The sequence below is a fragment of the Carassius gibelio genome, chromosome B5 (genome assembly GCF_023724105.1).
Source record: "Carassius gibelio isolate Cgi1373 ecotype wild population from Czech Republic chromosome B5, carGib1.2-hapl.c, whole genome shotgun sequence".
Lineage (NCBI taxonomy): Eukaryota > Metazoa > Chordata > Actinopteri > Cypriniformes > Cyprinidae > Carassius > Carassius gibelio.
This window is the reverse complement of record NC_068400.1, coordinates 30,687,480-30,702,614: the sequence shown is the minus strand read 5'-3', so window position 1 is coordinate 30,702,614 and position 15,135 is coordinate 30,687,480. Positions and strand designations below refer to the sequence as shown.

Below are 15,135 nucleotides of genomic sequence, written 5' to 3'. Positions count from 1 at the left end.
GAGCGCTGCCTTCAGTGAAGGCAAATTTACTGCCCATTGCTTTTCACAATTTCAGTATTTGTTTTTATTACCATTACTTTAAAATGTATGTACATTTTAACATTTTTTTTTTCTTTCTGTGCACTACTAGTACTAATGGTACTTTTTAACCAGTGCACTGGTGAAGTTTATATCTGCAGACCCACTGTTTTCAGAGGGAAATAAATACAAGTTACTTTGAAATTACATTCATTGACTGGACTGCAGCGAGACATGAGCCACTATAATCACAAAGGCCACAAGTGCTAATATATATAGAAAAAAAATTGTCTCTAAACATAATGGGTTTTAATTAAATTAAATTAAATTATTAGTACCAATACATTATTTCCTTGCCTTTTTATGTACAACAAATAGTGCACAACTGTCATCACAGAGTTGCTTAAAAATGAAATAAATCCTTGTTTTGCAGTCCAATTTCTACATCAAAACTTTGTGACCCTATTCTATTTTAAAGTTAAAACAGGTGCAATTAGCTTCTCTTTCTTTTTTTCTTCTTCTTTTTTTACAAAAATTGCTAACATTATTTTTTAATAGCTGGTGTGCTAAGTTCATTAATACTAAGAACAAACCCAATCTGCTACACAAAGTTTACAATCAGTTTTTCTACAAATACATTAAAGGGTCATATAAAATACATAAAAATACACAAGGACCACAAATGAAGTGAAAACATAAATATAACCATGTAAAAGGTAAATACAAAAAAGCAATAATAAAGAGAAAGCAGATGTGCTCTGGTAATGTTGAGGAGGATTAATAGCATGTAAGGAGCTGATAAAAATATTAAGCCATGTTATAACTAACCTAATAAAAAAAAATTCTAACACTGAACTGATATTCTATGATCTGTGACATGAAAAATACACATAAAAATGAGGCTGTAAATGACACTCACCTAGCTATCCAAAGAAGTGCATTAGCTTAACTTATAAGTGCCACTCCGGGAACCATTTCAAATGTTTGAACTTTTCTATGAACGTATTCTGTTCTTTTTTTGGGGTGGGTGGGTGGAGGGGAGCAATAATTAATGTCCCTACAATTAGGATGATAGAAACAAAGAAATCATTAAACAAGGGCTTTTTCTCCCCCAACGGTCCTGCCATCTTGCACACTTGCATGCCCACCGAATGTGAGCCACTGCGCCCCATTCTGTTCCCCCCTCAAACTTGATGGTTGTTGAACTTATTTTTAGTGTCATTTGATAAGCTTCCCTGCTTGCACTGAGACATCCCACTGACCCAGCCACTGGTCATTGTCTATACCACTTCCCGTCAAAGCCGGCACGCTTTGTCAGATTTCGACTCGAATATCCATTTTGCATCTGAAGTAGCGTATCGAAAGTGACTGGATCGTTCGAGCCTTTTTCTTCAGCTGCCGCCCCCTTCCTCCCCCACAGTGTTTCCACTGACACTGACATCATTCGCGATCGGCGTCGTGACAGCGCGTTAAAGAAATCTAAAATAAATATATATTGCTCGCTTTTCTGTGCGCAAGTGGAGGGGGGAGTGTGATGTGGATAATTTCTGGAAATGAACAATACTCATCCGTCCGTCGCCCCTTTCGGTTTGATCTTCCGAGTATATCGAATGAGGGTGTCACATTAGCACAGCTGAGGAACTCTTTAATTTCTACAGAAAATCTCATACAAAAGAAGAATCTCTAAAGTTGCCTTAAGATCTATCAAAGTTTGATATTCCAATGCCAACTTGTGCACAAATTTAGCGAGATCTGGTTGTGGCTGGACAGCTTTATTGATGTGTTAAAACTTTAACTGAGGGGCATGTTTCTGAATTGTGAAAGGTCTATGCATTAGTGAGCACAGAACAGACTGCCAAATAAATGGGGAGGAAGCACCAACCACCGGAGGTAAATCTGTCCCTCAAATCCTTGCCGGAATCTTTGGTCACAGGGTGTCTTGCGGTGCAATAACGCTCTATTAATTTCTCTGCGCTGTCCTCGCATTGATAGAAAGGTGTCTTCACAAACTAAAGGGCAAAGTCTTACTGCGTCCAATACCTTAGGGCGTTCTGTCTACAATTTGTCATGCGTGTGCACTTAAAATGACAGGATCTCCAGTCAAAGAAGCCCCGCTAGGCATCCGACAATAGTGGGCTTGGAGAGATTTTTGTGAAGAGACACTGCCAAGAGGCAAAGTACTACTGCACTCCATGAGCCTACTGGGATTAGTTCTACTTCTCAGCCAACGGCAAAGAGCCTCATCTCATTCGTTTTTTTTTTTTTTTTTTGAAATAGCCTCCGTCTGTGTCCATAAGATTCTTTTTTTTCACAGAAGACACAATATGGTCAGAACATGAAAAAGCCTTTGCTTTGCATTAAAGCTAACCAGATCCGCTGCAAAATCAGACACTTTTTTTTGTTGTTGATCTATCTAGTCATCCCCTTGCCATTGAGTAGCTTGAGAGATAGCAGAATTATAAGTTTTGGAAAGCCTGAACAAGATACTCTGAAGTGGCCAATGATAAGCTATGTCATCTCGAGGAAATTCTGTTTTTTTCCCGTTGTTCCATCTGATAAACTTGGAAGTCAAAGTATTTCAGAGACGGGATGCTGTCATCTATTGATGCTGCACCCGACTGAAGTTCATACAGCGTCCCTAGAAGAAAAAGAAAAGGATAATTAACTGATTGATTGATTCTTCCAGTTTAAGTGATTCATGTTTTAGTATTATAACTATTTTTACATTCATTAAATTATTGTAAACAACAACAACAACAATAAAAATAAAAATCATAATAATAACAATACAAACATTTTTGTGCCATATATATGTATATATAAAATTACAGTATTTCAGATTTTTTTTATTACCTTTATGTATAATACTATGTACAGACATCAATCATCATGGCTTTTTGTCACAATGGCCCTCACCTCACTTGTCCACAAATATATAATTTACTTTCAAATATTATATGCAGACTACATATAAAATATTTTAATACATGAATAGTATATATATATATATATATATATATATATATATATACATATATAATATTGATATATACATAATAAAACATCATATCATGGGGTTAAATGTAATGATCACATTTTCCTCACAAATAACAAGTGTATTATTATTATTTTTATTATCATTACTTTTTAAAAATATACATTTTGAGTATTTCTGTTGAAAATAATGTAAAATAATCCTGGAAAATGTTTTATTTTGGCACACAGTGTCATCGTATCTCTCATTGTTATATAGTGTGTGTCTCATCAGCTGGAGAAACTGGGTACACTGGCACCAAGAGGGAGCTCTCGCCTAGCGTATAACCACCATACACACTCTCACATGCATGCACACGCACACACACACACACACACACACACATACACATGTGCAGGATTTATAAATGTTCTACAGAACCTAAGCATTTTTAACACTGAGAGCTAATATATTTTTCCCAGCATGTATGACTGATAACTAGTGTGTAACAACCAACAATGAAAAACGAACATCACAGTAGCCTGCCCTAGTTTCAAGTCACAATTGGCATTAGATGTTGGAAGAATCCCAGCGTCTTCATAGACTATCCATGAATACGGGCTTTACGTTGTCCCTGCATTGTAAGCCAAGCGAGGCGCACCCTCTGCGATAGATCTCACTCCGTCAACAAATAAGGCACATCAGATGCTGTTTTGGCCACGGTTGATTGTGTGGCTAAGTTTCCTGGATTTTGCAGGCTTTGAAGCAGGAACTCTGAAAAGCTGTCCGCCTTCGCTACAAAGGCTGCGTGAGGCTCTGCTATAGGAGTCGACCAGGTGCCGAGCAATACGGTCATACCCAAACCCACGGCACGGTCAGACCCATTTTAACTCTATCGCTCCCAGGCAAGAGGACTTGGCATTGGACACTCTGAGACAGACAGAGCCCACCTGTGTCACGAGAATAGAAGGACCATGGGCTAGATGTCAAGGTGATGGCATTGGACAGGGTGTCGTGGGTAAAAGTAGAGAGAGTACGCTGAAGAGACATTTTTACTTGTTCTTCTCACTTGAGACTTGCAAAATGCAGATGTCAAGAGGAGATGGATTTAAAATGTTACACTTCCTTTGTGTCTGAATTCTTTAAATAGTATAAATACAATTATATTTCAATCAAATCTGATGCAAATTTTGATTCATGTTTATAAAATGAGTCTGACTGCAAGTTCTTTGCACTAAACTGGTCAATATGCAGAACAAATAACGTTCAATTATTCTCCCATGAAGGCACAAATATCAAACAACATCAGTTGATAATTGCTGAATACATAAAAGAAGGAATAATTACACCACACAGAGTATATTAAAAACTAGAAAGAGGCTTGATTGGCCTGATCAGAGATTTCTCATGGTTTCATGCCATCTTAAAGAGATCACACAAGGCTCAGTTCATCAAGAGCTTCACCTCTGTGACCCCACACATATGCTACACCTATACAGATCAGTCAAACAGAGACGGCCTGTTGGGGGGCCATCATTACCCCTCCATCTCTGCTCTTTGGAGCGCTCTCCGAGCCGCACCATTCTGACGGCCACCAGACTTCCCAGAAAGATGTCTGCTGCTCTGATTAGCCGTGTTCTTGGGCACCTGTCCAAAAGAGGGGTCTGCATGTGTTTTTGCATCTCATCTTCTGCTAGCCACTCTCTGGAACAGCTTGATTCCTCCAACCCTAGAACTCCCAGAGGAGCCGTCTTGCACTTTCTGTTCTTAAAAGGAGTGAGATCCATGAATTAAGAAAGGTGGAACTTGGAAAGTAGCCCATGTCCTTCTCAGGACCATTTCATCTCATGCAATGATGAGTATTTTATTCCCCTCAAAAGATGTATACATATTTACATATTTGTCCATTAACTATATATATACACACACACACACACACACACACACACAAAAACTGTATGTATATAATGTATATAAAATCCAATTAAATGTTATACTTTTTAACACTATTGTTAAAAGGACAGTAATATCTGTAAGATTTTCTGAAAGAAATTATTACTTGCATTGGCCAAGGATGCATTAAAATGATCAAAATTGACAATCAAAACATTTATAATGTTAAAAAGATTTCAAATAAATGCTGTTCTTTTTAACGTTCTATAAAGAAAATTAACAACATAAAATAAATACAAAAATATTAAGCAGCACAACTTTTTTAATTTTTTTTAAAGAAATGTTTCTTGAGCAGCAAATCAGAATATTAGAATGATTTCTGAAGGATCATGTGCCACTGAAGACTGAAGTTATGATAATTTCCTTTACAGGAATTAATTACATTTTTAAATATAGAAAAACAGCACAAGACTATGTCACAATATTACTGTTTTACTATGCTGTATTTTGTATCAAATAAATACAGCGTTTGGAAGCATAAGGGACCCCTTTAAGAAATATTAAAAACATTTATTATGGAATTTGACTGGTAGTTGGTGTGTTTGCAAATTTTAAATCAGGGTTCCTAAAATCTTGTCCTGGAGGGCCATTGCACTGCAGAGTTTAGCTCCTACCTTGATCAAACTCACCTTACTGTGATTTTGTAATATTGATTAGCATCCTCAGGTGTGTTTGATTAGGGTTAGAGCTAAACCCTAAACTAAATCCCCCAGATTTGAGGATCCTTTTTTAAAATGCTATATTAATATATATGAATTGAATTGTTGTTTATATAACAATTTTGGACTTTTAATTGTATAAACATTTGATTTATACATTATAAGAGCATGCATTATTTGCAAAAGTGCAAAGTTTACATGCAATACACTGCATATAAAATAATCTTCTTTCACTGAAACCTTTCTGTCTTATTTATAAAAACTACTGTGACATTACAAAGAAAAAGGGCTGCCTCCAAAACCCTTCCCACATATTGAACATTTTAGAAGATCAAAATGGAACAGGAAGTGCAGCTGCAAACAGGCCTAGGGAAAATGCCAGAATGTGAGCAATCCTGCACTCTAGAGCTGGCCCCCACTATCTCCACACCCATGGTCCACATACGGCCCACATAGCACCGCCATCTGGTCTGGTGGAGATTCAGAACCAAGCCAAGAGAGCCTAAAATCTAACGCCTGCTGACAACTTGGATAAATTTTCCAGTCATTAAAAAGTGATATAGGCACTGGAACAGTGAATACATTAAAGCCTCAAGAAAAGGACAGTTTGAGCCACCAGAAACAGTGGAGAAGCTCTCGATTTTACAGTTGAGAAACTGTAGCTGTCACGGATGAATCAAAACGGGTCCTTTGACAAGAATTCAATTTTGAAAAAAGCATGTCAGCATGAGTCTCACAGGCTCTGGACGACCTTATAATGCTCTACCCGCAGCTTGCTTTGAAAGCGAGAGCAGACTGCGTGGTGGTGATCCCTGGAATTTAAGTCCACAGTCACAATGAGCCACAATGTCTTTTGGAGGCACACAGGTGCTGTAAATTACAAGGGTATAAAATACCCCCTCCTGCTGACACAATATTTTCAGCAAATCCTGCTGGCTCAAATCAAGTCTTCTGGGTAAATAAAGTGGCATATGATCAGCAATCAAGAGCTGACGACTACCGGAGAATGATGGTTTTTAATCTTGAGAGACCGGTAGAAAAAAACCAACACTGGCATTAGGTGTCATTATGCTTACAAACTGGTCATTACTGGCTCACATTTGAGGTATAACATTAGAGGCAAAGCTGATAGTAAACAAAAACAGATTCTACAAAGCATTAACCTCTGCTTGCTTAAGCATCTGTCACAGATCTGTCTTTACAAGTTCATTCAAGCAAACACTGTAAATCATATATATATAAATCACACGACTGAATCTAGTTATGTAGATCTTCTTATAAAGCAGATTAGTTCTGAACAATAACATTTAATGACAAATGTATGTATTTTTTTTCCTTTGTTGCGAGTCACAAAATGAAAGGAAATAAAATGCTTGCAAAAATGATATATATGTCAGCAGTGTAGGTAATAGGTAATGACTTATGACTGGTCAATCACTATTTATTTTTTTTAAGTTATAGTCTATCTTAAACAACTGAAATTCATGAAATCATGTTATTCACAAAAGAATGTATTTTGAGGGATGTCTCTGTTTCTCTCTCTCTCTCTCTGTACAATACAAATCAGTGGTCACCAAAATGTTTGGCTACTAGCATTCTTAAAATCTTCATCTTTTATGTTTTCACAGAAGAAAGAAAATGATACAGGTTTGGAATGAAATGAGGGTGAGAAAGCTTTTAGAAATGTTTCTTTTAGAGTGAACAATCCCTTTAACTATCATGTACAAGACACAATAGAATCTAAATATTCACAGTAATATCTTAATCACGGATGCAGTCAAAATGAACATACAGTACAATACAAGCAGGTAAGAGAAATTGAATGATTCAGATTACACTTAATTATTACTGCTCATTAAATTCTCTCATTTACATATTTCATTTGAAACCTGTATGAGCTTTTTCTCTTCTGTGGAAGAAAAACTATATTTTGAAAGAGGTTTTTGAAACAACTTTACGGTGAGCAAAAGTTGACAGAAGTTTGATTTTCTAATCATAAACTACATATAACAATTTGATTGGTTCTTTTTTAAGTATCGTTTCTTTTACTACAAACTACTTTTCAAATGTTTTTCTTTTGCTAACGAGCTCTCGAGTTCCCAAACCTACTTGAATCCTATGTCAGTTCGGTACCAAAGTAGACTTTTTGTAATTTTGCTGATCATATGATCTCTGGAGATGACTTGCTCTGGGGAACCAACGTGTTGGAAAAGATCAACCCCCGGTTTCACAGACAAGGCTTAAGCTCTAGACTAATATGTAAATCTGAGCTGTTTTAACTAAAAGAAACTTGCACCGACTGATCTTAAAACATGTCAATGCCTTTACTTTGTCTTAAGATGCAAACTCCTAATTGTCCTAATTGAACTATGGCCTAATCCTGGTTTAGGCTAAGCCCTGTCTGTGAAACCAGGCCCAAGTTTACAAAGCTCGGCTTAGCAGCATGGTCACCAGAAAAGTATTTTCCTGTGAACGTAGCTTATGCAAAGCTGCACTACATCTGCAGATGTTTTCTGCTCCCCATCCTGTCTTTCTGTCCCCGCGTTTGTCAGAAAAAGTGCACATGATTGCCAGCTAACAGCTCTGGGCACCATCCCCTGGTTGTTTGAGAGAAAATGCCAGTCATTTTGGCGGAGCGCAGGCGCTCACAGACGGCACAGGCGGGCACAGATGGCACTAATGGACAAGCAGAATCCAACAGAGGGAGCAGGAACGAGCCACCGAGGAGAGCTATTCCAAATAGCAGCAGTGAAAGCCAGGCCCTGCTCAGCTTCAGCAAGGTTACCACTGCAGCGTTTCATCATAAAGAATTTAAAGTGATAAAATAATCATAAGGGGGGAGAAATCTGTTTGGCCAGATGCCAGCGGATCAGATGGGAGAAGATTGTTCTTAGTTAAATACATGTTTCAGAATAGCAAAACTTGAGACAGCAGGTATTTACTCCGGCTTGCCATCTGAAGAACAGGGAATGTTGTTTTTGAATGCTGTAAATATATAAATGTTTCATGCTTCACGCTTAAAATGATGCTCATTTTAGCGATTGATACACTGGTCATAATTTTCACAAGCTGCCGATGAAAAGTCTGCTAAATATGATATATATTTTTATATGATGTAAAGCCCATTCTTGCTTTTTTTCTCAGCAATACTTCAGCTGCTAACTGCAAATAAAATAAAAATATAAAAAAATAAAAAAAATGTTTTTTATATATATTAAAAAGTAAAATGCTTTCCTCTCTGTGAAAGCTGTATTTTCTCAAACAGTTTTCATGTTTGAAGTGTGCGCAGCACAAGCATACAAATATTTGAAACTGTTTTACATGAGAGAAAACTGTAAATGATGTGAGCCGTAACATGTTTGTAATTCCAGTGTTTAATTACCGAAAACCTCAAGCCACTGAAAACTCCACTTCCTCACTCCTCTGCTTGTATGTGACTATTTCCCTTCTTCCCCTCCTCAGAGAAATCTCACGACACTGCAAATGAGCATCCAAACAAAGCTGTTGGGCTCATCTGTACTTTTTCATTTCTGGCCTGTCTCTGCAGCTTCAACTGGCCTGCAGTCAGGCCCCTAGACACGATAAACATTCAGCTGCACAAAAACCATAAGCTTGCACACAGGCTCACAGTCCAAGAGAAAACACACAATCTAAAAACTAGGGCTGTCAAAATCAGCATGTTAGCACTTGCGATTGAATATGTTTCATGTTATTTATTTTTGCAAATTTAATCTGACTCTATAATTATAGCATTTTGTTAACCACAAACCCTCTCTTAGAAATTTGTAAATAAAGTACATACATACTTTATGTCTATATGTAGAGTACTTTTTGTATTTATGGTAAAACAACCAAAACTACTGCAGAATTCAATCTTTAGACAGCAGAATCAAATTTTGCAAATACAAATGCAAAAATAATTGTAAAAAAAACAGTTTTTGGGAAATTTACTTAATGTGTTAATGCAGTAATAGACTAACAGTTCTACCAAAAACTCTAAAGAGAAGCTTCTGAGAAGAGTAATGCGCAAAAAGCATCTAAGTGTATGTTTGTACTGTATGAGGCTCCCTTTCCCCTTGGACTCCTCTGTCTCCCCTTTCGCTTCCACCAGCGTGGCGGCAGGCGGGGTCACATGTGATCTGGGCCAGAGAGAGATGGGAGGCATGCGACAGGACTGGCGGTAATTGGAGGGAGCTGTCAGGATGGAGCAGCGTTGCATCCGTGTGAGATTCCTGCCATTTGGATTCGACCACACACACGTGCCAGGGCGCCTACCATCCCATGGGGTGGCATGCATTAAAACTAGTGATGAGGCTAATGTGTGTAGAATCGCTTCTGGCACCCAGCCCACAAAGAGGTCAATGGGTGACCTGTTAGAGAAACTGCAATGTATAGGAAAGTATACAGCTATTTAAAATACTACGAAAATCGGCTAGCTCATTTTATTTTTTGTGTAACCCTTGTAAATGATTATAAAGACTATGGACTAGTTATACGTCAATAATCATGTCTTCAAATTTTATATAAGTTTATTTTAAGTGCGTCAAATTTAATTTAAATAATCTAATCAATTGAAACTAAACAAATTAAAATAAATTCAAATGTCCATATTAAAAAAAAGGGAAGTTTGTATATACTTCATCATTTACTCAGAAAGTTTCCAAACAGTTGAGTCTGCACATATTCTATTTTATTTTGATTTATGACCTAATGATGCCTTTACGAGCAAGTCCCCCTCATTATTTAATGCAAAAAAAATTCAGCTTTAAATTACAGTAGAGAAAAGCTTTATTTATGTGGTGCTATAAAGCACAGGAGTGTAAATACACACTGGCTGCACACCCTGCTATATTCAGTAGCAACCCTGGTGATAAACCATCTTGTTATGTCTACTGGGGAAAATATGCTTATCAAGCCGCATGGTAATGTAAGCAGTAAATAACTTGATCATTGCACAGCAACAGTGGAAATCTAACAGCATGAAGCAGCTTCAGGCCACACTACATTACTAAGGAGAGCTGTATGTGTGTGTGTGTTTTTTTTTCTTTTCCTAGACCACAACTGTGAGAACTGGGTTAATGTGACCTGAGTTGGTCAGACAACATACTGGTCAGGAGGAGAACACACAGGCACATACACACAAACACACACACACATTGAAGAATAAAACTAGTAATTTAATAGAACAACATTCTTCCGACATACACACCAAAAATGTTCACAACATTTTCAAGATTCCAGGGTGCAAGCACTTATTCAAAGACAAGACAACTGCATACAGGTGTAACAATGCTTCAAGCCAATAATCACTACAAATACCTAGAAATAACCACATTGAGTCGGTCTGAGCCTCTTGATCACCATTGTTCCATAGGAGACAACCCGTGACCTTTCCTCTAGCGTCTGCTGCAGCCTCCCATGGAGACCAGACACCAGTCACAACGTCACACCTTACACAGCTACTTCTCTGCAGACCTTTTGCTCATCTCCTCATCAACTTCCATTAACTCACAGCTGCATTTCTATTGCAGGAAATCTTAACAGATTATTTAAGATCAACACAGCTTATTGCAGACTAAACATATCTTTTCAAAATATGTACCTGGACTAAACTGACAAGAAAACAATATTTCGTCACTTTTGATCATGCTTTTATTTTTTTTAATTGATCAAAAACAGTAGATGTTACTAAAAAAATCTGCTTCAAATAAATACTCTCTTGAACTTTCAATGAATCGAGGAATGCATGAAGAAGTTTCCACAAATATATTAAGCAGCCATTTGATAAAAATGTTTCTTGTTCACCAAATCAGCATATTAGGATGATTTATGAAGACTGGAGTAATGGCTTCTGAAAATTCCCTTTTGCCATCACAAGAATAAGTTACATTTTAAAATATTTTAAAATAAAATACAGTTATTTATTTCACAGTATTTCTGAAAAAAAGAATTAATTTAAAAACCCCATACTTTTGAAAGGTAGTGTATATCCACTTTCGATGCAGACAATGAGATAAAATTCTCCGTCTCCACTGTATCAGGAGGACGAGTGTCTGTATTCAGCTATGCAGATGTCATGATAACAAGCTGCCTGCTCAGGCTGGATGATATTGTGACTGCACGTCTCTATCTGTGTGTGAGAGCATGTTTTTCTCCCACTAAAACCAAACACTGTCTTGGGCAGTGGCGTCGGCCTGCTTCCCAGTCATTCTCTTTAAATGAGGTTTGCGAATACTATATAATCGGCTAAGATTAAACGACAAGGGGGTGGGGTGAGCGAGTGCGCTCTCAGCTTTGATGGTCCAACCAATGACAGCTTCTGAGGCCGTGTATGTGTGTTAGCAGAGGACAGGCCCTGTGGATGAGAGTGGGTATATTTGGAGGGGGGTGGGACTGGCTATTAAATGGAGGATGACAGGGAGTAATTATTCTAATGCGCTACTTTGCAGTGCGACTGGGTTAAGGTGTCAGCTGCGAGTCATTAGGCCTGACATGCGCTGGATAGCGATGAGACAGCTGTCTCCCTCCCAGGTGGGCTGACCCACACCGATGCCACCACGCTAACCGGCCACCGTCAGGGTGCCTCTAGAACCAGTTAGCCCAGCCCTGGTAGTAGCTATGCTGTAGCCTGTCTAATGAACACAGCCTCTTTAATTTTACTGCCCATGCACTCATCAACTTTCTGTCTCCTCAGAGGAATAGAAAATGAAAGAAAAATGTAAGTCAAATAAAACAAAGAAGGGAATTTACTAAGAATGATAACGGCGTTCCTTTGCACACGCTGTCTATGTGGCGGTTTTAGTGAATTATGCAAATCAGAAAGCAGTGCAAATACACCCAAAAAAAATTTATTTGCGGAGTGCAATTTCCCAGTTTGTGGACAAGTACAGTACTAGGTTAAGGAGCTTTACTTGACTGCATGTCTGGAAATAAGTCTGGTTATAATGCTTATTTCTGTCATTTGATGAATCACTGAAATCATGATCGCTAGAAATTGTACAAAAGCATCTCAATTTCTTTTTTACCACCTACTTTCTGCAGTCAATAACAGTGAAATGTTAATTGCATCAGACAAATAGAGCTGAGTTTTATAAATAAAGCACACATTACAATAAGCCTTATGGTTTTGATAAATACAATGCAGTGCTATTTCAGTACAGTTAGCTCCAGTTTAATATAATATAATATAATATAATATAATATAATATAATATCCCGTGTTAACATTTTTTATTTACTACTGTAAATAAGGTCATAAAGGCTGCTTGCACAATTAATAATTTTTTGTATTTTTTTTTTATCTTTTGCTTTTTAGATAAAGCATATCATTTGATTTCCACACACAGAATTCAACTTTCCAAAAGTATTTCATGTTAACTAACTACATATCTTACAGTGAGAAAAATATACATAAATATGATTTATTTGCATATGTTCCGATTCTGGAGAATCAGTGCCCCCGAGCCAAGCCTCAGACGACAGAGATAGAATTAGTGCTAATATATGCAAACATTTACAAAGAGCAGAACTTTCCATATCCTTGTTACAGAGGATCATATCAACCCATACCCGATGGCCTTGCTTATGAAAAGTCATGAGTCTGTGCATATGTACCTGAAAGCAAAGTTCACATAAAAAAACCTATGAAGACAACAGTGTTAACCTATTCAAAATGAATCTACAAGACAGAGACAAAAAATATTCACATGAAAATGTTAATGCTTAAGCTCTTCCGCATTTCTTTAAATTTGAAGTTATCATTGTAAAAAAAAAAAAAACATTTTGAAAGAAGGATCTAGAACGTAGCATACTTTTTGCACGATTTGTAACAGTTTTGAACCATTTTGTCAGGAAAATCCACAATTCTGGAATTACCATTTAGGTTTCAGTTTTACATTCTATAATGCAGTTTTTCTCAACTGGTGTGTCATGACTCGGAGTCACGTTGTGGATGGCAGGGAAAAACTATGCTAAATGGAAATCAATGAAATGCAAATCCCAGTAAGCACTGATGACATGAAATGCAAATACTTGATTTTGAAGACATTTACTTTTGTAAATTAAAAAATTTTTGGTTCTGCGTTGGGTGACCGCTTTATGTCCAATGTAAAATAAAAAATAAATAAAAATAATGATCAACAACAAACACTACGATGAAACCTGATATAATAAAAAAAAATTCAGATTTCCTGTAAATGAGTCAGGACTGTTACACAATGTATTAACAATCATGGGAAATTCCCCCAGTCATTAAAGTTATTACTCACATGCATGCTGAAGTGAACACATCCATGATACCAAACACATTTTGCCCCATGATTCCACTGGGCCCGAAACCAGAAACAAACAAGGCCTTCTGTTTCTAATCAAGAAAACCAGCAGAGGTCATACACACACAGTCCTCCTGAGTCCTTGCCTTTCATTAGATGTTCCTTCATCATGTCATAATTTCTCATTTACATCACTATCCACACTTTAAGTCTTAAAGGGGTCATACGACGTTGCTAAAATTAATAATTAATATTTATATTAAATAAATATTATTTTGTGTATTTGGTGCAATGCAATTAGTTTATGCAGTTCAAAAAACACATTATGTTCCACATTATGTACTTTATTGCTATTCCTCTGTGCCCTGCCTTTTTAAAACGTGTTGATTTTTGCCAAGCTTATCATTCTGAAAAGAGAGGTGTATGCTGATTGGCCAGCTATCCAGTGCATTGTGATTGGCTGAATACCTCAAGCGTGTATAGCACTTTATAGAATTATAAAGAATTAGAATTATATTGCTCGCTTTAACTTTAATTAGTGCTACTGTCTCTTCAGTTGGTAAATGACTACTTTGTACAGATTCTTTAACATTTTTTGAAATGCAATCAGATAAAATGCATGGAAATAAAGTGAGCAGTGTACAAAGATGATCTGTGTAAAGGATTGGTGTTGGACAGATAGACAGAACGGATGGGTAAAACTCAAAACTTCTTGGGGAAGGAAATTTATGCGGCTGCTACTTCGGAAGGGTTTGGGCCATCTGATGGGTTAAAACTATTAAGACCACAAGAGCAGTTCTGCATCTGTGCACACAAAAACCAGGATTCAGAACTACTTAAATGCATTTGTTTTGAGACCCACAGATACATATCCAGATGATTGTGATCAAAACAAAGGAAAGTAAACAACGCCATTTCCCACAGATCTGATCTCTTTATGTCGAAATCTCTCTGCTGATGACAAACCCAGAGTCCTTTGTTTCTACTTGATTTGATCTATGATATGATTTATGGGACAGAGTGACCTATAAATCATTAAGGTTGACATCATCATTAAACTTCCTATGTTAGATTATAAACTGTTATGATGATCTATAATTATGATGAATGTATAATTGTGATTCACATCTCTGTAATTAAGTGTGAGCATGCTGAGGACAAGTTTTGAAGTGACATTAGGGAACAGAAGCAGGACTCTTTGATTTAGTTTTCTGAGGGCACTAGCTTTCCTCCTCTGAGAGAACGTGTGACTGACAGGACGG

At 37.1% G+C, this 15,135-nt stretch overlaps 1 protein-coding gene across 2 annotated transcripts in view; it reads right to left on the bottom strand.

Moving 5' to 3' along the window:
* Positions 1–305: 305 nt before the first annotated feature.
* antxr2a (ANTXR cell adhesion molecule 2a) overlaps positions 306–15,135 on the bottom strand; it is a 45,116-nt gene continuing 30,286 nt past the window's right edge. For both annotated transcript variants that reach the window (XM_052555807.1, XM_052555806.1), the window contains one exon: positions 306–2,656. In XM_052555807.1, coding sequence (XP_052411767.1) covers positions 2,618–2,656 — 39 coding nt within the window. In that variant the 3' untranslated portion in view covers positions 306–2,617. The remainder of the gene's footprint in view (positions 2,657–15,135) is intronic.